This window comes from Phaenicophaeus curvirostris, chromosome 3, assembly GCF_032191515.1.
Source record: "Phaenicophaeus curvirostris isolate KB17595 chromosome 3, BPBGC_Pcur_1.0, whole genome shotgun sequence".
Classification (NCBI taxonomy): domain Eukaryota; kingdom Metazoa; phylum Chordata; class Aves; order Cuculiformes; family Cuculidae; genus Phaenicophaeus; species Phaenicophaeus curvirostris.
This window is the reverse complement of record NC_091394.1, coordinates 44,695,820-44,719,468: the sequence shown is the minus strand read 5'-3', so window position 1 is coordinate 44,719,468 and position 23,649 is coordinate 44,695,820. Positions and strand designations below refer to the sequence as shown.

At 39.6% G+C, this 23,649-nt stretch overlaps 1 protein-coding gene across 4 annotated transcripts in view; it reads right to left on the bottom strand.

The window, feature by feature from the left end:
• The window catches only part of PIEZO2 (piezo type mechanosensitive ion channel component 2), a 311,046-nt gene that overhangs the window by 76,339 nt on the left and 211,058 nt on the right, over positions 1-23,649 (bottom strand). For 2 of the 4 annotated variants that reach the window (XM_069853758.1, XM_069853759.1), the window contains exons 11-19: positions 21,896-22,034; positions 21,572-21,702; positions 19,872-20,108; positions 15,274-15,397; positions 13,502-13,782; positions 12,670-12,818; positions 11,728-11,901; positions 4,736-4,965; positions 550-710 (exon numbers count right to left, since the gene is read on the bottom strand). In XM_069853758.1, the coding sequence (XP_069709859.1) occupies positions 550-710; positions 4,736-4,965; positions 11,728-11,901; positions 12,670-12,818; positions 13,502-13,782; positions 15,274-15,397; positions 19,872-20,108; positions 21,572-21,702; positions 21,896-22,034 (1,626 nt within the window). Of the gene's footprint in view, positions 1-545; positions 711-4,735; positions 4,966-5,310; positions 5,344-9,487; positions 9,530-11,727; positions 11,902-12,669; positions 12,819-13,501; positions 13,783-15,273; positions 15,398-19,871; positions 20,109-21,571; positions 21,703-21,895; positions 22,035-23,649 lie in introns of all 4 variants that reach the window. The other 2 variants (XM_069853757.1, XM_069853760.1) reach the window with 2 other exon arrangements.

Below are 23,649 nucleotides of genomic sequence, written 5' to 3'. Positions count from 1 at the left end.
TCATCCGCTTGACCTTATGCACCCCAAGGTGTGAGAAAAAGGATTTTTTTCTATTTTTTTTTAGCGAATTCTAAGCAATGGCCATGTCAAGTAGAGAATTCACACTGCTCACACAAAAGGTACAGCTAAAAGTATTGCTCCCTTTTTTTATTTTTTTTTTCAGATGTAGTTCCACAATCCTGTTTCTTCACGACTCAGTTTAAGTAATTTTCCTAGATGTTCCTTCCCAACCTTTTTCCACACCCTCCATCCCTGGATGATGCCCATAAGCCAGTTTGAGCAGGAGAGAGATTATGTCTCTTGAGTCCAAAGTATTAGACTAATAAAACTTTAATATCTGGAGAAAAGGCGGGGGGGGCTGAGATAGAATATTACTGTGGAAGACATCAAGGCAGGTTCCTAGCAGCTGACAAGCTCAGCTGGATTCCACAATTTCAGCGACATCTGACATGAGGAAGACATCTCCCTAACCATGGGTGTGCCAGTGCACAGCAGGTGCTGACAAGCCTCCACCACGGGTAAGATTTTTGACAGTGAGTGTTTACTTGCCTCCTTCACTGTGACCCAGATGATGTAAGAGGAAACGATTTTGATGATATGCAGCTCCAACAGCCACCATACAAAGACTTGCATCTTATGGAAATACTCCAGGAATTTCAAAAACAGCACTGTAAGGCGGTCAATCACCAGATGCCATTTATTCCTTAAGTCTGCAAGCAGAATCATTGGGAGGAGAAAAACAGAAGATCTCTGTAAAAAGGAATGCTCCACTAGACAACAGTAAGTTTTCTACCTCTCTTCTAGGCCTTAGAGTAAGGCAAGAAGGAGGTTAAAGATATGGCTCAGTGTTTAAAACAAAATTCTCCTATTCCTCTCTAGTAGAGCCCTTCTTGGGCTCTGTTTTCCTCCAGTATCTTTGGACCCAAGCTTAGGGATGTCATCCATGGACTAGATTTGAGACACTCCAACCCTCACCTTTGTCCAGCTTGGAAAGAATAGGATTTTGTTTGATGTTTGGAAGCTACAGATCCTGTCTGTTTTCAGAAAGCACAGACTACTGCTATTCAGAAACATTTTCATTCATGCACACTAGGGTTGTCACATGGGTTTAGACAGCTATACTATAGGTGTCTTCATGTGTCAGTTATGTAAACCTCCTTGCAAACAGCACATTCTGCTAGAGTGTGATTTGTGTCATCCCAGAACAGATATCTAAAACAGGTGAGGCAAATTGCAGTCCAGTTCAATACTTTTCTCAGTTGAAATGGGTGCTTTAGCAATTTAAGATCCTGAAGGTGGGTGAACGTAACACTTCACAGTCAGTATTTGGCTAAAAAAGCCATCTTCACAAATAATATGCCAGTTAACAAGCATGTGGCAACACCTGCTACATAGAAGTCTGTATGATACCAATGCTGAACAGTGCCTTCTAAGTTCCGTATTTGCTTGTGGGCTGCATGAAACTCTTACAACAGGCTGGTATATATGAGTATAAAGTCTTCACACTGTGTCTGGGGTTTCAGAAGCACTTTGGAGATTAGGAAGGATTTTGTAACTGTGAAAACATTCTTACAGTTTACAGCAGAGATGGAAATATTTGCAGATGACAACAAACCATATCACTGTCCAAGCCACAAAAATGTAAAGGAGATACCAGCTTCTGTATGTAATTATTTAAACTTCTTTGGTTATTTTATATATAAAGCAAAATGAGATGGTTCTTCCGTGAAGTTTTGTGTGAAAAAGCTGGCTTTTGGAATGCCTGACAAGCAAATTATGTTTTTTTCCTTCTACCCTTTTTCTACAACCAAAACTTAGAAAATGCTAATAAAAATGCTGTATGATGTGAATGCCATAAATGAATAATTAAATTTGACAAATTCCTTAAGCTATAGAAGTCTAATAATTCATGTGTGCCTTTATAAGAACAATAAGTATATTTTTAGAAAGTCTTTATTTAGAGAATTAGAATTTCTCATTCATTTTTTCATTGAATTTATTTTAATTTGCAGTGTTACCATCATGCAAGGTACATCTAGACAGTGTCAGTTAAGTGGAACAGGGCAGAGAAGGTACTGTAGCAAGCTCTATCCAGCACGTCCAGGCACTTCATGAACAGGGGACAAAATATAACCTCGGCCACTTTCATTGAAAAAACGTACATCACTGTGTAATCCAGTCTCCACACATAAACATGTCAAGAACATGTTAAAACTCCAGCCAGATGGCTAAAGAAAAATTATGTGATGTAACTCTTCGTTAGAAATAAATGCATACGCTGCTTAAAGATGGATCACACATGTCTGACCTCAGTGCCAGGGAAAGTCATGGAACAGGTGATCTTGAGTGCCATCATGAAGCACATGCAAGAGAACCAGGTGATCAGGCCCAGTCAACATGGGTTCACAAAAGGCAGGTCTTGCCAAACTAACCTGATCACCTTCTATGACAAAATGACTCGACTACTGGATGAAGAAAAGGCTGTGGACGTGGTCTTCCTGGACTTCAGTAAAACCTTTGACACAGTTTCTCACAGCATTCTGCTTAGGAAACTGTCAGCCTCTGGCCTGGACAGGCGCACACTCTCCTGGGTGGAAAACTGGTTGGATGGCCGGGCCCAGAGAGTGGTGGGAAATGGTGTGAAATCCAGCTGGAGGCCAGTGACAAGTGGGGTTCCCCAGGGCTCAGTGCTGGGTCCAGCCCTGTTCAATGTCTTTATCAATGACCTGGATGAAGGCATCGAGTGCACCCTTAGCAAGTTTGCGGATGACACTAAGCTGGGTGGAAGTGTCAATCTGCTGGAGGGTAGGGAGGCTCTGCAAAGGAATCTGAACAGGCTGGACCGCTGGGCAGAGTCCAATGGCATGAGGTTTAACAAGGCCAAATGCCGGGTCCTGCACTTGGGGCACAACAACCCTGTGCAGTGCTACAGACTAGGAGAAGTCTGTCTAGAAAGCTGCCGGGAGGAGAGAGACCTGGGGGTGTTGGTTGACAGCCGACTGAACATGAGCCAGCAGTGTGCCCAGGTGGCCAAGAAGGCCAATGGCATCTTGGCTTGTATCAGAAACGGCGTGACCAGCAGGTCCAGGGAGGTTATTCTCCCTCTGTACTCGGCACTGGTGAGACCGCTCCTCGAATACTGTGTTCAGTTCTGGGCCCCTCACCACAAGAAGGATGTTGAGGCTCTGGAGCGAGTCCAGAGTAGAGCAACAAAGCTGGTGAAGGGGCTGGAGAACAAGTCTTATGAGGAGTGGCTGAGAGAGCTGGGGTTGTTTAGCCTGGAGAAGAGGAGGCTGAGGGGAGACCTCATTGCTCTCTCTAACTACCTGAAAGGAGGTTGTAGAGAGGAGGGTGCTGGCCTCTTCTCCCAAGTGACGGGGGACAGGACAAGAGGGAATGGCCTCAAGCTCCGCCAGGGGAGGTTTAGGCTGGACATTAGGAAAAAATTCTTCACAGAAAGGGTCATTGGGCACTGGAACAGGCTGCCCAGGGAGGTGGTTGATTCACCTTCCCTGGAGGTGCTTAAGGCACGGGTGGACAAGGTGCTGAGGGGCATGGTTTAGTGTTTGATAGGAATGGTTGGACTCGATGATCCAGTGGGTCTCTTCCAACCTGGTGATTCTATGATTCTATGATTCTATGATTTTAAGTAGCTCCTTGTGCTTTAGCCAAGCCCCACTCACTGCACTGAGGAAGGGGGCCCAGGGAAAGTGCTTTAGCTCCCCACTTCCCTGTTCGCATGTGTGGCTGTACAGGGCAACTTCCACTAGGCTGGCCTCTGTCCCCAAGCCCTTCCAGCATGCAAGGATGGCCAGAGTGCAGCAAACTCATCACCATGCAAACATCACATGACAGCTGGCCAAGAAAGATTTCTATGGCCAATGAACACCTCTGAGGGAAGATGTCCTAGCCAAGAAAGCTAAACGGTTTCAGCTAAGCTTCCCTGGGGCAGCTAAGCCACATGCACTGCCATTTTGTCTTGACAAAGACTCTGCCCCTATTAATGTGTCACAGTCCTGTGAATATTGGCATGAACAACTAAATCTGTGGCAGAGCCGCTTCCAAACAATACGGGTTTCTTGGGTGTTAAATACCCTTCCCTGTTCTTCACTCATGGTTCACTTTCCAAATCGAGTTACGAAATAATTCATGTTAGGAGTTCATCCTAGCAATATCAAGGATGACAACACCAGCCTCATCCATGTCTGCCCTTAAGCATTTGTATGTTTATCTGGCATCAATTACCCATTCCATATTCAGAAGTGAAAAATATGACACTAATGTGCACATGAATAATGAAGCAAAGCCATTGGGACTTCTGGAGCAGAGTGCCTTGAAAGCATGCAATATCAAGATTAAATATGCATACGTATTTTCTTTATTATAAAGAGATTTCACTCTAAAGGAGTTCTTACGATTTGGAGTAACCTCCTGTTAATCCAACCAAGACCACCTAGAAGAGTTCCCTTCTGAAGAAAGAGGTGGGTACTTTTTGGTTTCATCCTCTCAGCATCCTACATAAACAATATGATTTTTCCCTAGAAGAGACTGTGGCCTGTTGAATAATTGACAAGTAGGCATCTGCTCAGTTCAGGCTCTTTTGGCAAAGACTGTATGTAAAATCAGAAGGAAAATCTGATGACTAAAAGAGAGCAGGGACAACCAAGAATGAATTGTCTATTGTCACTGTTAACGAAGCCTGAGGAAGGCAAAAAATTTGCAATCTAGAGCTTACCTGTAGTTTCTTCTTCCTCTGATTCATTGTCTTCATCATCATATTCCTTGTCTTCATCTTCCTTTTCTTCTTCTTTTCCTTTTTTGACCCTTCTTCTCCCTCCCTCCCCCTCTGACTCTTCTATTCTTTTCTCATCAGCCTCTTCCAGCATTTTATCTTCTTCCTTTTCTCTGCTGGCTGTTAAATTCATCATAGTTAGGTCAGGCAGGCTTCCATCTTGGTGTACCAGTCTGTTGGTAAATAGTACCATGTCAGTAAACTAAGCAGTAATGACATCATAATCTTTTTCTTTTTCAAGATGTGTAATTAGAAAAAATAAACTGTTCATGGAAAATGCCTTAGAAGTGGAAAAGTTAATGATTCTGGTACTTTCTCCAAACACACACTGCAAATTGAGCTGGAATGTATTAGTAACTAGTTCTCACTCAGATACTAATGGTTAGTTAGTAATGAGTGGTATTGACACTTAAACTTGACATTTTCCCCGCTGGAGAAAATGGTCAGAGTTTAAGATGTAGAAGCATGAAATGACATTGTTTAAGAGGAAACATTTCATGACTTCATAGGGGACTTACTCATTTTGGTGGTTTGGTATTTTTTTCTTGAGGCTGCTCAAAGTAATTGAAATAGAAAGAAAAAGGGAGATGAGAACAGAGGGGTTACAGAAGAAGGTAATTGACAAATATGTCATGCTACATCACAAGTCATAAAGCATTCTCCTACTCCATCTGCAGCAGCCTTCTGATGCCAAGAGCATGCCATCGTGACATTCACAGGGCGCTTCTATAAAGAAACATGGAATTGCAGCACAGATGGAAAGGGGACAACCTATTTGCACCAGTGCTGAACTTGGTCAGTCCTGTACCATGGTGTCAATAATGCAGCTGAATCAACACAAACGTTTGACTGATTAGTGTAAGTGCATTTCCACCTTCTTCCAATTGAAAGGTGCAGCTGGGAAGTCAAGGAATTTACAAGTATTCTTCCAGCTTGGGAACAAATGAAAGCAAAAACTCCATGGCTGTAGCTTCGGTATATTTTATCATATCTATTTCTGATAGTGCCATTCATTCTCCCTCTTTTCTGCATTTCACTGAGAATTTTATGTAAATTTATAACTGTCTTTTACTAAATATACTAGTAATTATTAAATCTATTAGTAATTTTCAGACTACCAAAACTGAGATAAACAGAAGTGGTATTTCTTTATTGCTATGGTGCCATTTTTTTAACAGATTTATTCAGCATATATCTTTTCTTTATTAAGAAAAGCTGCATTCTCTTCTGGCTTCAGATATTTTCTTTTCACACACCTGAGCTGTGCTGCTGGAACTCACTTCCAATACTTGCAGAAAACCCCAATTTTCCTAATTCCCTAATCCTATGATATGCTTTGCTGAGAATGGTGTTTACCTCAATCTCTTTGAATATGACTTCTTGCAGTAACATCTTCCTATGGAAAGCACATATCTGTATGATCAGATCACTAAATGTTTAGCTATGCTGTTGAAATTAATACACCCAGCATACTTTCAGGTACCTGTTAGACTGTTCCTGGAGTAACGCAAGTAACTCTAATACACTGCAGTATTATCTCAGGGCTTTATTTTCATGATAAGAAATTCCAGCATATTATCATCTAGATTGCATATTCTGCCAGAATTAACCACCTGATCATTAAAAAATAAAAGCACAGGGTAAGCTGTTAATGAGAAAGACAAACCAGCTGAAATACTCTTCCAATATTTGGGAGCTACAGTTTCTTCAAGATGGAAACTTTGGTAGCCCAAATGAGGGAAAAGCTACAGAAAATTGATTAAACAACTCTGAAGTACTACTATCATACCAACTAACAAAAAGCAGAAAAGGTGGCTTAAAAGCAGAAGTTTAACAAGACAGCCAAGCACCAAATAATCTCACTGAATAAAGATATTCATGACAATGATTACTAAAATCCCTCATCACGGTTTTTGCTATGAACCTGGGTCAATAATCTTAAAATCTCTTATACTCAACAATATACTTAGTAGCTTCGGCTACTAAAAACAAGGCTTGTCCAATATACTTTATTTTATTTAAGCTAGCATATATACTAAAAGAATATTCCAAACTTTGGAATGACTACATAATAATAGTCCCTAAAATGAAAGAATCTAACTTCCCATATCTACCTAAAACTTTCATAATGTACCAATAGAGGAGTCATGTATAAAGAAGAGAGAATGAATTTTCAGTTCAGTTCTAATGTTATGCAGATTTCTGGTCACTACAAATCATCAGAGCCCTTTTGGAAAGCAATGCCCCATGAAATAAATGTATTCACAAAATCAGACAGGTTTTGCACACGTGCAGTTGCATTGATGTTAACGAAGTATCTTCCCAGCTGACTTCTATGATGGAAACATCTACATTCACACTGGTGTAAATCAAGGACTTAAGGACTTATCTCTGTGTAAACTGGACAGATGCACAGAAAGCCTATAGGGTTTCTTATTAAGGGATGCATCTTTCTCTTATTTACATAACTTCCATTCATATCCAGGAGATCCAGAAGGTAATGGGGTTATAGAGATAGGTACATGCAACATATATACCTTATAAAGCCTCAGTTTGAGCTTAGTTTTCAGGACGTTGGTACTTAGTTCTACTGACATCAGTAGGCTTGAGAATGGGATCATGTGGTCAGGATATCCAAGGCCTGATAAAAAGCCTTGACCACTTTTCAGAAAGTTAGGCTACTTGGAACCTTTCTTCCCAAACTTCCTCACTTATTGCTAGAATCATTGTTCCTCTTTTTATTTTTTTTTCACAAGATCACATGATATCATGTAACAGACAATACTGAGGTATGAGGATATAAAAACTGCACTGGTTTAGAAGCTATCCATACAGGCTTCACAACTAATCAGGTGTAACTTAAAGTTGAAAACCAAATATTGATGGGAAATTATTAGAAATAACACAAAGGTATTGTGTCTGATACTTAGGAAAAGAAATAACTTGCTAATAATGCAGACAATGAGCCTTGAAGGTACACCCACTGATGTTTTTAACTGAGACCATTTCCCACCCTCAAATTCATTAAATAGGGTTTCAATAAAGAACTATATTGGTTGACCTAGTTTCACGTAGCAAAGCAATTTCAGAGGCACTAAAATCAAGTATGTGCCCCAGGTCCTTGCTGGACTCCTAGTACTTTCATCTATTTGTAATTTGTTAGAGCAGAAGATTAATAACAGCTTATTGGATGCATTAGGAAGCATCTTTTGTCTTTGCTAATTTTTTGCAGTTTATGAATTACTTGAAACTTTCTCAAATATCCATCATGCGCAGCCTTATTGACAGAAAGCTTTCTACTCTGCATGACATTAGTGACCCACCCCATGAACACTCAGCATGCAAGATTCAAACTGAGCTCACAGTGCCATACCTTTATTGGCAGGACCCTGAGTGCTTTGCCTGCCCTTCCAGGGAGTTTTTGCTACCTGCATGCAAGGCCAGCTGGCTAGTACGTGTGGCCAAGCCTCAGCACAAGGGGTCCCTCACCTTCCTCTGGGAGCTGCTTTCCCTCTGAGGCTCTTATCCCTACACTGCAGCTGCATTGCAGCTGTGTCTGTGCCTGCTCCCCTGCCTCCCTGGCCCTAAGCCATGCCTCCACCTCCAGTCTGTATCATCTCTATGGACTTTCTGAGAGCTTCCAGGCTGTGGCTGACCCTTGCTGCCATTTCTGGATCTGATCCTCACCCTCAGTTGCTAGTTCTCGACCCTTACTCCCCATTGCCTCCTGGCCATCCCAGCTTGCCTAACCTCACCAAGCTGCCTGCCCTTGCCACTACCTGACACAGAAGCTGCCAATTGAGAATGTTTCCAGGTCTGGTAAACTTCTAAGAACTCTGGCCTAAACTGTGTGATGACATTTGAAGAAGAAGCATGAACATGACACATCAATTAACTTCTTGATAGAGCTGATAGTCACAAGTATCTAAACAATGTGTTTTCTTGGCTTTTCTGTTTATATTCAGTAGTGAAAACAAACACAGAAGTCCTCTGATCTCAGAGCTGCTTAAACAAGAGCCCATATTTACTCCAGTCAAATATTTTGAAAGAAATGTACTTTATGGAACTGTTTTCAAGATGCTGTTTATAAAAGGATGATGATGATGGCAATATGGGATTTTGTGGTTTGGATCCTGCAGCACCAAACTCGGCCTGTGAATTAACATCCTTAGCATGCCGTGGTTTCAGTGCACTGCATGTTCCATTTCTGTCTCTGAATCAGGAAATCTCAGTTTGCACAAAGTAATACTATATGCTGCACATTTAATTTACCTGGTACACCAATTTCCTTTCTTCGGTGTTTGTGAGGAAGAGAAGGACACGTGTCTGTGTGTGCCTGAGTATAGGTGCACATGCAAGCATGCATCTTTCCATGCACAAACAAAGGGTAGATAAACGCGCCTCCTTAACCAAGTCTGTTGTCAGCAGCCAATTATAAACAGAACCACTTATTCCTGTATTGTTGCATGGGCAAAGTTTAAGAGAAGAATTCCCAGGCGGAAGATGAACTCACAGTGCGTACATATGCAGAAGAGATGTATTAGCTGCTTCACAGGCTTTAGGAGACTATAATACCTGAACAACTCTTACTTCACAGTACTGTGCAACAAGAACATACTTTGTTTTAAGGCAATTAAGAAGAAACAAAAAAATAGTACATTTGTTTTAAAGGGAAGGAAGAATTGAAATACCCACCTATTAATTATTAGATAAACACGACCATTGACTTTGGCGTGGCTATGAGGTGGGAGATGAAAGCACAAGAATGCATGAGATGAAAATGGGAAATGAATTAGAGAGAAAAAAGGAAACTGTTAAATAGGAAAGAACTCACTTTCTTGTCTACCAAGAGAGACACATTGTCATAACAAAGTGCAATCTGAAAGCTTAACATACACCATGCAGTGAAAAGTTTATGAAGCTTATAAATGCAATACTTGACATTTAGATTTTATGCAACTTCAGAAATGCAGGTTCTTCTGCTTTATCTCAAGCAAGCCATAGGATATTCTGCACATAGCTTCTTCGCTTCTATTTTTATTTAAAGATGATTATAACGGAGCATCTTACATAGAAATCATCTGCCTCACAGCCTTTATCTCTGCCAAACCATAATTCATGGTGCAGCAAGGAAATAGGCTTGGGATGTCTAATCAGAAGAGTTTTCTTTCTCTTGCAAATGTAAAATTGACCTCTGTAAATCACGTTTATAAATAGTGAGAAGTGACTCACTCTGCCAGTTCCAGTGTGCCAGTTTCTGTCTCACTATTGAAATCACTCTGTGAAATTTGCCCATGTGAGGCAGCATCTTAATATATGAACAGATTGTTCGTGCTGAGACTCAGCAATCTGAACATGGACTCTTCAGTTAGATGCAAACATAATACCATAGTCACACAGCATTTCAGGGGCAGATGGGAGGAACTGGAGCTGCTCTCCTGATTACTTTCATAACTAGCTCTTACCTGCTGTGGTTGTTTTAACAAATTCGCTATTAAAAGGATTGAGCTTTGTCTGCTTACTCAAAATTAAGGTTCAGTTTCTTTATTTTTTTGTTGTTTCTTGCAAAAGAAGAAGCGTAAAAGCAGCTTTGAAAGGTAAACTGGCTGTTGATTGAATGCTACTGTTTTCAAAGCAAAAGGTTAAATGAAGTTTTGGCAGCTTTGTAAGAAAACTGCCCATAAACACATGAGTCTTCAATCTGTGTTTTAATTTTCCCTGCAACTTATTTCTATTGCTAGCATTACTCTTAAGCTGGAGCTGGTTGTTGTGCTAGTTCTTATACATCTTTATGTATCATCAATAGAAACATCAGGTGATCTCTCATCCTGAAGCTTTGAACTAAAGTGGGCTGATGCTTGGTACTGATTTATGACATCAAGAGGGAAGAAAACAGCTGGATCTTTGTATGTCAGGCATTTTTATGGTAATACAAACCAGAAAAAGTGTAGTGATTTGGGTATTGGACACACTTGTGAATGTTTCTGAGAAGGAACAAATTATACACATCATAACTGTGATTTTTAAATACTGCATCACAATCACAAATGTTGTATATATACCACACAAGAGTTAAAAATATCTAGCTACTTATCTGACAGCTCAATACAATCTAGTACATATTTAGACTTTAAAAAATAGCAATCTAGAAGGAAGGTATAAAAATAGGCCATAATATTACATGATTCTCTTCACCTGCCACTTTACTTCAGTAAGGTCCAGTGCAACAACAAATACCTATTTTCAGCAACCCATCTCAAGGCTGCTTACCCCTGGAAAAAGTCTCACTGACTACCGATAAAACCTTCATCCAATCATACAATCTTTATTTCTGATACTAGACTTTTCTTTACTTTCTTTACTATTTTGTGTCTTGATGAGATTGCTGAATGTCTCAAAGAGCTAGCATACTCAAGGGTCAGTACTTTAAGAAAGGAACACAGCTTTGGGATTTTTTCATTTCTGAAGTTCAACTTAACAAAAAGACCTAACTGTACAATGTAAATGTAGTATTCGCCAAAGATCTCCCAATCTTCTTTTGGCCCTCAAAATTACATTGAAAAACACTCATGTTTTCTGTTATTGACAGGACTTACAAAAAGGCACACATAGCAATTAAACATCTAACTCCTATTAAAGGTCAAGGACAATTAAATATACAAAGAAATAAATATCATCAATACTTTTTAAAATGTACCCCAAAATGAAAAACTTTAATGTGTAGGGGAAAGTGGGGGAAGACAGATACATTGGTTGTGGTTTGTATAGTGGGGTGCTGGATACTAAGTGATATTGATTATTTTGTTTCCCTTCTTTTTAAATCAGGCATTCATAGCAAAGGCAAATGACATCTAATGAAAAGTAAGTATTACAAGACAGTCAGAAGGTTAATTTTCATACAGATAAATAATTGCTCCGTTTATGTGTTTCTTTACCTGTAAATAGTGTTGTCCTGTTTGCTGCTTACAGCTTTTAAATCAGTGAGCTGGAGGAATCGGTCATGGAAATAGTGAAGGTGTAAGATACACGCCAGTAGGAAGGAGGTGGGGATAAAGATGCGTGTGAATAGCTCAGCCACAGAAAACTGTTTCAAGCCAAGGTCTGCTAGTCTGGAAAAAAAAGCAAGCCTCTAAGTTATCTTTTTTACATGAAAAACTTTTCCCTGCCATGTGACATTATTACTAATAATTTGCAATGGGAAATCAGAGGCTATTACTACTTATGTGGTTTTAGTTCTTTAAACTCTTCTAAACCAGCAAGTTTCACCTCAAAAATATCTTGTCTTCGGACTCAGAAATGTAGAGAGACACTGTACGTGTACAGATCGAAATGGATCAACCATGCCAGAGACGTTTTGAACTAGATGAGTTTTCTCTGAATGAAACGTCTGCACTGGAGATCCACTCATACTGCACATACTTTCTGACTTCATCTCCTGTTCAGAACTGTCCAGAAATGCCCAACACACTAAAGGAGAAAGAAACTCAGCCCTCCTCATTAGCAGGAGGGCAAGTCCACCTTCATTAGCTCTAGATATACTGCAAATCTACTCTTAAACCTTTCCCCAGATTCTGCTCCCATGGTCAAAGAGGTAGAAGTACTGGCACTGTATTGAAAACAGGAGTGGTGCCAAGGTCTTGGCTGCAGATGGGAGGAAATATGACTCCTTGAGTCCCTCTCATGTTCTTGTTGATCTTGATCCTTACACCAATAAATTGATAGCTTCAGAGCCAAGTGCCTAAAGTCAGCTATGCTTGGGGATGGTCGCATGATGTTTTTCCCTCACAAGAAGAAAGAGTTCTCTCAGAGCATTCCAGCTCACTGAACCCCAAAGTCTAGAGAAAAACAAACAAACAAACAAAAATGAAAGCACTTACTTGTTTTCATCCAGGCCTGTCATGTTTTTCCACAACCCAGGGAATGACTCAAACTGGTACGTATAGATGAAGATAAGTACCAGCATCGTGTAAACAACCACTGACATCCAAAAGTATTTTAAAATCTTTCTCCACCATTCATAGTGCACCTGAAAATCAAACACTAAGCATGTTGAAACATGCTGAAGGCAGACACTGACAAAAATACTCACAATGCACTACTGACAAACAAAGACTAAGAATACTATTTTTCCTAGGTGGCCTGAAGTAAAAAATGCTTACCCATCAGCAACCACAGTTCTTTTAGATACAGTTTTAACTGCTGATGCACATGCACCCAAGTACAGACTTTTGTGTAAAAATGTCTGTTGGGCCATGGCCACAGGCGTAAAGGCCAGGGACAGCTGCAGTCCTCAGTTTCATCACCATGAGGTGATGGAAGTCCTGGAGGAGAGGGACTGCATGCTCATTGGGGTGTGGAAGCTGTGTGGATCACCTGTTACAGAAACCAGTAGCTATGTAGGATGTGCGCAGATCCATAATTTTCCCACACAGGTTCCACAGCTCGCAGTCATGTGGGAGTCCAAAGGCAGAGGTATGTACTGTATACATCTAATTTATGTGCACTTTGCCTGTCACTACAATCCAAAGCCAAAGGGGAATTAGTCTTAACAGTTAGTCTTAACTCCTTCAAATGATTTTATTATGTTGTACCTAACTAAAGAACAAAGACACTGTTTATGACTTCCGTTTGGAGCTGTTTTATTACCAAGTTAAAGGTATGAGCCATTGTATTCAAGTATAAAATTTAGTTAATGCAGTTCTCACTTACCTGATAAAGGGCCACACAGAAGAGGAACAGTACCATATAGATGATTTTGTACATGACAATTCTACCCTCAAAGCTGACAAAGAAGAACATGCCCCCACAGACGTAAATCCAGTACTTGATGAACATAGCCATCACCAGCTTCCCCATGACTTGCATAATATCCTGTTCATCTTCCTCCTCCTCCTCCTCCTTTTCTTTCTCCTTCTCCATCTCCTTCTCCTTCTCCTTTTCGTTCTCCTCCTCCTGCTCTTCTGCCACTTCTCCCTCTTGTAACTCCTCTTCTGCAAATAAGAGTCACATTTGGCCTCTGTTTTGGGGACTTTTAATAAGATTTTAAATCGGTGGGAAGTAAAATCTCTGCACACAACACAGAAACTTAAAACACTATATTCACAATATTTACAAGAGACTCTGTTTCCAAATCACACATGTCTTCAGAGCAGGGGAAAGAGTTTCAACTTATGACCTTCAACCTGCTCCTACTGCCATACAGTGAGTAGCTATATACCTTACCAGACACTCGCCTTCACTTTGTCTGAAATGTAGGCAGCTACAGCAGAAAACTAGAGCCTAAGAGCTGAATGATGGATAATAGTCAAAACACTTTCCATGGCAATACCTATACTCCCAGGCAAGATACCTTTTAATGTGGAAAACAGAGAAACCACCAGCACCATCAGAAACCTCTCATCCTGAGTTTAAAGTTTAAACTCTCATCTTTAATTTCATCCTTTAGAGAATATTGTGGTTACCTCCAAAAACCACAAACAAGAGAAGAACATTAACATAAACCCAAACAAGCTTAAAAAATATAAACGCTGCACTAACACTGCTGTTTTTCAAAGAAGCTACCTCTTTTGCAGCTTATTCTGCTGTACGTAAGCCACTGCAGAAAAGAGGTCAGGATTTCCCAGTTATCAATCTTATGAAGATTGTGGAGGACAGGGTAAGTTCTACCCCAATAACAAGTGTATGTAAGCAAGTACCCAGATGACAGGACTCATCATACTCACAGAACACAGCTATAATATTTTGCTTTATATTGAGAACAATATCAGGACTTCAGCATCAAAAGGCTTGCCCACTCCTTTTGTCCCATTAATCATGCCTCTTCTTGGGCTCTTTCCTTGCTTTTTCCTTGCAAATCCTTATAGTGCCCAGCTCTAACATTGATCAAATGTTTACTGAGACAAGAATTATAATGTCTTAAACAGGAAACTACATAATTTCTTCCCAGTCTGGCTTTCTACCATTTCAATGAGTCGAACTTGTTCAGATCAACATCCAGTGAGACAGGAAAGTCAAGAATGGTTCAGGGGAATATGTGCTCAGTAGCAAAAGAGAGACCAGGTCGCTGAGCTGTTAGATTAGCTGAAAATGTAGCTGTAAACTTTGGTTTCAGGTATGGTTCTGATAGCATGAGCCTCTGCACTGAAAATATACATGCTTATTTTCCCATTTAAATTAGTACTTTAACATCCAGTTTTGTATAAGTCTTTACGTGCAAACACAGCCTTCATGGAATTTAGCAACTGAATTTTCCCATGTAGACCCTTCTTTTCCTGCGGTTAAACTCATATGGCAATCAATCTGCTGGATTTCTGAAGTTCAATGGTTCTTTATTTTTATTTCCTGAGAGACAGTTGCACATAGATTTTGTAATATCATCCTTAGCAAATAACAGGTATCTTGCTAATTGCTTTCGGCATTACAGAAATGCAGCAACTGAAACTTCTATCACGACTGAAGGACTAAATTGGATGTGGCTGTACCTTTTTCTCCATTTTCTTCATTTCCAACTTTGACCTCAGACAAAGTAGCTTCTTTTAGCCGAAGTGCTTTTTGTTCAGTGAGGTGTTGCCTAAGCAGTAGCCAGAAAGTAATTGTGAAAAGAATCTGTAAACAAAAATCAAAACAAAGACAACAGACTAATTTTATATCCTATAACCTACTAATAGAAACATGTATGCCTTTGTTTTCTCTGTCTATCACAAAATGGCAACAATGGCATCAGTGTTAATGTGCATCTATGTGGAAGTAATTTTAATGCATACCCTGCATTAAAACCAAGTTTATTTCATTAGCACTTTTCCGTTGGGTAATAACTTTTCACTTGGCATCTTTTCTTAAAGGCATTTACCTAAACAGTTTTACTTTCCTCCATTCTATTCAGTTTTTAACTCCTGTCTTATAAGTTAAGGATCTTCTTATTGTGTACTAGTTGGTATGATTTCCTTCCTTCCGGTTTTATTCATTTTCCATTTTTTTTTTTGGCAGGGAAGAAGCACAAGAAGTTGAATGTTTTGTCATTTTTATATATTATCCTGTCTTTTGATTTACGAGGTTTGGTACTTCGAATGCACAACTAGTTTAAAAATGAAAAAGTATCTTTGCATGTCTTTAAGTCACAAAAGTGACGGGGGACAGAACAAGAGGGAATGGCTTCAAGCTCCGCCAGGGGAGATTTAGGCTGGACATTAGGAAAAAATTCTTCACAGAAAGGGTCATTGGGCACTGAAACAGGCTACCCAGGGAGGTGGCTGAGTCACCTTCCCTGGAGGTGTTTAAGGCACGGGTGGACAAGGTGCTAAGGGGCATGGTTTAGTGTTTGATAGGAATGGTTGGACTCGACGATCCAGTGGGTCTCTTCCTACCTGGTTTTTCTATGATTCTATGATGAAAAGACATAGTAAACTGAATATACTTTGCATTTGAGCAGTTACAAGATTTAAGATGGCTCTTAATACTTTGAAGAGCTTTAAGAGATGATAATTCCATAACAACAGGATACCCTATAAATAAATAAATCTCTTTAACCAAGACAGCATTTGCATGTTTTGCGAAAAGGTAAATTCAACAGTTTGCAATACCAAAGAGGTGGCCAAAATTCAGAAAGCACTATGACGCCTCTTCATCACACATTCAAAAGTTCCCACTGATTTTAGTGGTGCAAGGTTGTTTCATTATTTCATAAGTTAGAAGAAAATCTCAAACAGGAAACATGTACGAGCCAAGAATTTTTCGTACAATAAAATGACTAGGCTAGCAGTACAATACAAAGAACTCTGCTGCTTTTCATCTAACCTGCAAGTAATTCATGGGGAAAAGGAGAGGTCCCAGGTTAGCAACAGCTATTTTCACTGACTCTGTGGCTAACATTGAGCTGCAGCAGCAGCAGATTGTCACTCTGTGTGATTTGTCACAGCTTCTCCAGATATTTCCTGCAGCTCTGGCTTTTACAACACAAACCACTGATTCTGTAAAAAATAGATTTGTTCTGCAGTGATTACCTTTGTTCCCCTGCTGCATTTACACTTTGTTCTCTCTGGCATTTCCACAGCCAGAGCTGGCTCTAAGAAAGTCTTACCAAGTTTCAGATTAAAGAAATGCTTGTAGTCCACCTTTTACAGTATCCATTTTATTTCCTTCTCAGATCAGGAAACACACAGAGCATGCAGAAAATTTTGGAGAAAAAAAACCTCCAGTACATTTCTTTCTGTTTTCCTGTCTTTTCAGAATACAGTGTCCAACATTTATTTAAATTCAACCTTTATTCAAAGGGCTTTAAATGAGGAATAACCGGGAGGGGCAGACATAATAGCAACCTGGACAGGGAGTAATGGACAGGGCTGACAAGCAAAAGGCACCTGGGGTGATGTGCATGAAAGGAAACACATAATCAACAAAACGGGGCTTATATGGGTTCATCTCAAGCATTTGTATGTAAGCAAGAAAATTCTTTCAAGGCACCATTACAGGGAAACCTTTCAGATCATTCTAGGAAATCAGCATGCCAAGTGCCTCTCTGAAGCACATGTACACTATGCAGCATGGAGAATAAACTCAAGGAATTAGAGATGTCTGTGCAGGGCTATGATCTTGATGGAATCACAGAGACAGGGTGTGAGAGATACAGGCTCTTTAAGAAGCACGGATCAGGAAGATGCAGAGGGGGAGTTGCAATCTGCAGGACAGCACAGCTGGAACGCATGGGCTCTGCCTTGGGATGGACAATGAGCCAAGCAACCTGGCAGGAAAACAGAGACACTAAGCATGTAGAGAACCAGTTAGAAAAGCTAAGGCCTGAAGCTGAGTCTGGTAAGACATGTCAAGAGCAACAGGAAAAGCTTTTGTAAGTATATAAGAAGAAAAAGAAAGCTACAAAATGTCTTATTTGCCTAATTTTCTAGCAAGACTGGCCTTCACGAATCAGGTGTCCCAAAGCCTGTGGATAAGTCTGAAGCAAGGAAGACACAAGCTTCATGGAAGAGGATGAGGTCAGGGAATATGTAAGCAAACTGAGTATATATAAGTCCATGGGTCCTAATGGGATGTGCCTATGAGTGCTGAGGGAGTTGTCTGATGTCATTGTAAAGTACTCTTGATAATCTTTGATTGTGGTAACTGGGAGTAATGCCAGAAGACTGCAGGACAGCCAACATCATTCCTATCTTCAAGAATGAGGCTACAGGCCAGCCCTGTGAAGGGGAGGGTCATGGGACACTGGTACAGGTTGCCTAAAGAAGTTGTGGATGTCCCATCACTGGCAGTATCCAAGCTTACGTTGGACAGGGCTCTCAGCAACCTGATCTAGTGAAAGCTGTCCCCTGCCTATGGGAGGGAGGTCGAACTATGTGATCTTTAAAGGCTCCTTCTGACCCAAACCATTCCATCATTCCATCATTCTATGATCCTAAGGTGACGGAGCAGCTAATGCTTGAAACCATTTCCAGGCATATGAAGGACCAGAAAATCACCAGGAATAGCCAGCATAGATTCATCAAGGGGAAGTAACATGACCAATTTGACAAACTTCTACTATGAAATGACTGGCTTGGTAGATGAGGGGAGAGCAGTGGATACCGTCTGCCTAGACTTCAGGAATGCTTTTGACGGTCTGCCACAAGATCCTCACAGGCAAGCTGATTAAGTATGGGCTCGATAAGCAGAGATTAAGATGGATTGAAAACTGGATGAACAGCTTAGCTCAGAGAGCGGTGATCAGTGGCATAAAGTGGCAATGGGCACAACCTGAAACACAGGAGGTTCCCTTTGAACATCAAGAAACACTTCTTTATTGTTAGGGTGGCTAAGCACTGACACAAGTTGCTCAGGGAGGCTGTGGAGTCTGCATTCTGGGGGATATTCAAAAGCCATCTGGGCATGGTCCTGGGCAATCAGCTCTAGATTGAATAGAGAAGTTGGACCAAATGAAGTCTAGTCTCTTTCAACCCCAGCCAATCCTTGATTCTGTGAAATTTTCAGTGCATTGTGTTCAGCCTAAAAAACCCCATTAGACATCTATCAGTTTTATGGTTGCAGCCAAATCATCATATACACACAAAAGTTTCCTTTCTTGACACCAGATAGTTTTAGATAAGGTATTTGATGATATAGCTAATAAGAAACAATATCAAAGGGTCTGACATATTAAAATATTTAAAACACCTTGGTGATTTACAAAGTCATTAAGAGAGAAACTATAAAATCCCTTGCAAAACCTCTTGAGCTCAGTTCTCTTACTAAACTAGCCTTACTTGTATGAGAGAAGTAATACAGCATTCACTAATTTTCAAATGCATTAAAGACCTAGAAATGGTTGTCCAAAGGGCACTGCCAACAAGGAAGATCACTTACAGAATCACCTTAAATGGTAATTAGTAGTCACAGGGGAAGTGATTCACTTAGCACAAGGGGAACAATGCCAACTAGATGCACTCTCTAAGATGCCCCTCTTGGGTGCTTTAGGAAACAACTTCCTGTTTATACTCATTCCCTCTCCCAGAAGCAAACTTGCCAAACAAAATACATTTTGTAGTGCTTTCAAGACATCAAAGAAAAAATCTATCATGCACTGAGGTCAACAGACTCTTGTTTCTGGTCTGAAGTGGATGCCAACTCATGCTGTTTCAGGTGTGAGGATAAAGAATTAAAGCTCAGTCACAGCTATGTACTGCTATTCATACCAAATCACAAGGGACTGAGTAGTATTGGTAACTGCAATGACACCACAGTTCCAGCTGCCATCACATTCAGAGGCAGACCTGACAGCCCATGAGTATTAATTGAACGAATCACATCTAGTTTTGAATCCAGTTTATAAAACCATACAAGTAAGCAATTTCCATCCATTAAGGTTTTTCTACAGCATTATCATGAAAATCTACAAAGATATCTGAAACATGTTTTTTATTAGTTTAACAAGCAAGAAGCTATTTCCTAAACAGTTTTTTTAATGACATTGTAGAACTGCTACTGGACATGGTTATACTGAGGATTCATTCTTTAAGAAATGCCAACAGATCCACTTTTTTTATCACAATATATCTTGTGGCTTCATAAATGAATCTCACTTCTTTATAACACCTACCTTTGATGCCAGCTCCCCAGGGTCCTTTCTTTCTAAAAAACCGGATACTTGTGGAAGTTCATCATTATTGAGCTCAATACTCCATATATACTGCAACATCAGCAGTAAATTTCCATAGAAAACCATAAATGGTGAACTGATCATGGCATATTTTCTTCGGTCCCGAATCATCCACAATGTGCAAGACCAGATCAGTAACACAAAAGTCAACCAGCTGTGATAAGTGATACTCCATGCCTTGTGGAAGGAGAAACAGAGGAAGAAATGTTCGCAGATGCATTCAGGAACAACACCGATGCATATCACTAGTTACACTTAACTTATGCTTCTCTACTTAGTGCACAGTTTTATTGTCATAAGACTCTTACCAATATTAATCAGCTACTGGGCCAGCTACAGTATACCCGTTGGAGAAAGTGCAGAAAGTGGATTCTTAAGAATTGAAAAGCTGAGGTTGAAAGCTGCTTTGTGCGTTTATTGAACCTTGGTAAGTTTTATAAGCAGAAGACTTACTCTACTTCTCTGTCCCCATATAAGAAAAGAACTTAATGACTATGATGTAGGTGGAACTTGCATCAGATCATATAATAAATAAATCTGTAAATTAATTTGGATTATATTAAATAGGGATATATCACTAAGAAAAAGGCTAGTAATGCCTCAATATTATAGTACAAGAAATCTATTCAAATCCATCTTCTCCTCTGATATTGAGAGATATGACCTTAGAAATCAATTAAAAACAGAAAAGTAGATCATATGAAGCATGTGAGTTTAAAAAACAGGAAAAATGCAGTGTCAGTATGAAAACAACTACTTGTTTATCTCTCAGAATGCATCAAGCTAGATCCAGATTCTGCACAAGGAATCTTCTTAATTAGTTGAGAAACCTTTCCTATTACGGGACAGTGAATAAAGTTTGAAATTTTATACAAACAAGAAGTAGCCAAATTAATTTCTTTTGCCATTTTCTAATGCAAAATTGGGCCAAGAAGCTTTATAGTTAGTTTCATCCCACTTGAAACCTTTCCAAAACAGTAAAACCATGGCTTGCATTGGGAATATTTTGAGAGAGCTAACCATTATGATGAAAACTTTCTACAGTGCAGCTCAAGGTATTTGCATGAAGTGGGCTTAAAAGCAAGCAACAACATGGGAAAGAGAAATAAAGACGGTAAGTAAAACACTAACAAAATCTTGCTTGGCATGAAGTTGTATTTTCCTTGATACCTTTCTAAGTCTATACAGGAAATAGGGCTCTATAGATCTTTTCTTCTTCAGTAACTGGATGCATGCATCAACCCGAAATAGGAATTATATTTACGACGAAGTGCTTTAATTTTGTAGGCAAATTTTTGAGTGGAGCAAATGACAAGCCTGCTTATGCAGAAGCTTTGGAATCAATAGAAAACTAAACCTCGGTGCTTTTCTAACATTCAACAAAAAACAGAACCTAGGCCCCCAGTCTTTGAAATGTGATGCTTTACCAGAACCCAAACATGTTGTCTATAACATGAGTGGTAATTACGCATTAATAACCAAAACCAGACTCAAAATTATGTAGACATCATATTGATATTTTCTAACCCTGATGCAAACTCTTACTGAAAACCAACGAGACTGTTTTCAGGAAAGCATTGGGAAGACATATTTCTTTGTAAATTTAATAGCATTAATTTTTTGTTGTTGCCAGCACTTACCATCATAGCTATCAGAGCACAAATGTAACTTTGTTTCATGATAAACTGGAACACAGAGACTAGGGCATGTAATTTAACATTTTCTTTTTCCTCCTGAGTAACTTCTTCCTCTTCCTCCTCCTCTTCCTTTTCTAAGTAGAAAAAGAAATTCTTATTTGCAATTCATGCTGGTCTAAAACCAGGATATACAAAATTGCCGTGTGACGAGCTATCATCAAGAGGCTGAAGGCTTACCAAAATGAAAATAAATACTAGAGACAGCGAATAGAGATATGGAGTAAAATGAAATATGGAACTAAGGGTAATCCCTAGGCAATTCACTACCTGACGTGTCATCCGAAGGCTCCCATTTGTACTGTGGTGTTGAGTACATGTCTGCTTTGGCCGGACCATTTTCTAATGGCAGCGTGGGGTGGATGGTGTGATAGTCAGTGGGGTTCCCGTTCACTGTTACTAGCAGCACCTGCCAGGACAATAGAGAGATGCACTGCATTTGGGATGGTTCTTCAGATAATGTGACTCCTACTTCTGTACTTTGCTACTGTTGGATTGCCAGCACTAAAGGAGCTTAACATGCAACTGCAGTTCCTTCCTTCCAAAGAAACTGATATGTTATAGTCATGTGGCATGCAAAAGATAACAGCTTCCAAAATTGTTACTAGCTTTTAATGCAATATCCATAGAATTACAAATTGGTTTCAGTGAAGAAGCATTTTAGCAAACAGTAAAATGCTGCTGCATCTTTGAATTCCTACATATATGTAGAAGATGTCAAACTTATTCTTTTCAAGTTTCCAGAATGTCATATTCCATTAGGTAACACTTCAATATACACACAAGCAGTCTGAAAAGTAATAAAAGTACAGACACACACACAAAAGCAAATAAGTTATTGCAGCCAGATGAGCCATGTTAAACTACTATTTGCATGCTCTTGGCCTGTCCTACCTATGAAATTAAATGGAGAAAAAAGAACAGTGTAAAGGTGGACTAAGTTAATACATCCACAGCTGGGAAGGCTAAGGTTGACTGCATGGCTCGATACACAAACAGTAACTCAGTGAGCCCATGTTCGGACATCCTGCCTTTCTCAGGATAAACAGGCTTTTCACTGCTGAGCTAGGAAAGCATCGTTATATCGCCTGTATTTAAATTAAAGCTGTAATAAAATATTCACCCTCATGGTTAGGTAAACTAGTATGTTGAGATTTTCAGACTAATTCACAGCTAATTATTTACAGTAGTTATTAAATTTGGTAGTACAATTAAACAATCTTTCATTGTTTCATTTTTGTGATCAAAATTTCAACCCTTCTGCTTCTTTGCAACAACACTCATATATTTCTTCTGCTGGCAGAAATTCACAAGCAATAGGTTACTGATGGTAGTACAGGCTTCTGCTTAGGCTCTGAGATTGGAACATATTTTGCTAGTTGAAACTATGCACAGGAATGTGTAGACTGTTCAGTTATATTCAACAGCCACGTCAAGCACATTCTGTGAACCACACATAGATTTAGTTATAGCTGTTCCCAAAGTTCATCTGCATCTCCAGTCTTCTGTGTATGCTGAACAGAGGGGATGTTTCTGCTTTCAGAGTCTGCTAGAGTCTATAGCAGTCAAGATAAATGGATCATTTGCTGTCCAAACAAAGATTTGGATTTTCTTAAATCTGTAAATGGAACTCATATGTGTTGTCAGTCATGCATTAAGGGCCTTGGCATTTCAACACGAAAGAAAGAAAAAAATACAGCAAAGAAGCTAAATCAAGTTTGAAGATGGCTTGCCTCAGAAAGCACATTTTGATATCTTATTTAAACCCAACGAAAGAGCAAAGATCGTTTGCCAGTTGGTACTACTGCGAGCAGTTTAATTTCAAATGATCAATTTTAGGGCTAATCAATGGTTTCTTAGTGCAATTATTAACAAAATAAAAGACAATTATATTTAGGATAATCAAGATTACAGGGTAAATGGCAAGCTAACTAAAATAAACAAGTTTTTAAACATCATCTAAGGTTATATCTGCATGTATCGCTGTAATCTGTATTTGCACCCATTAAGAATTTCAAATTACG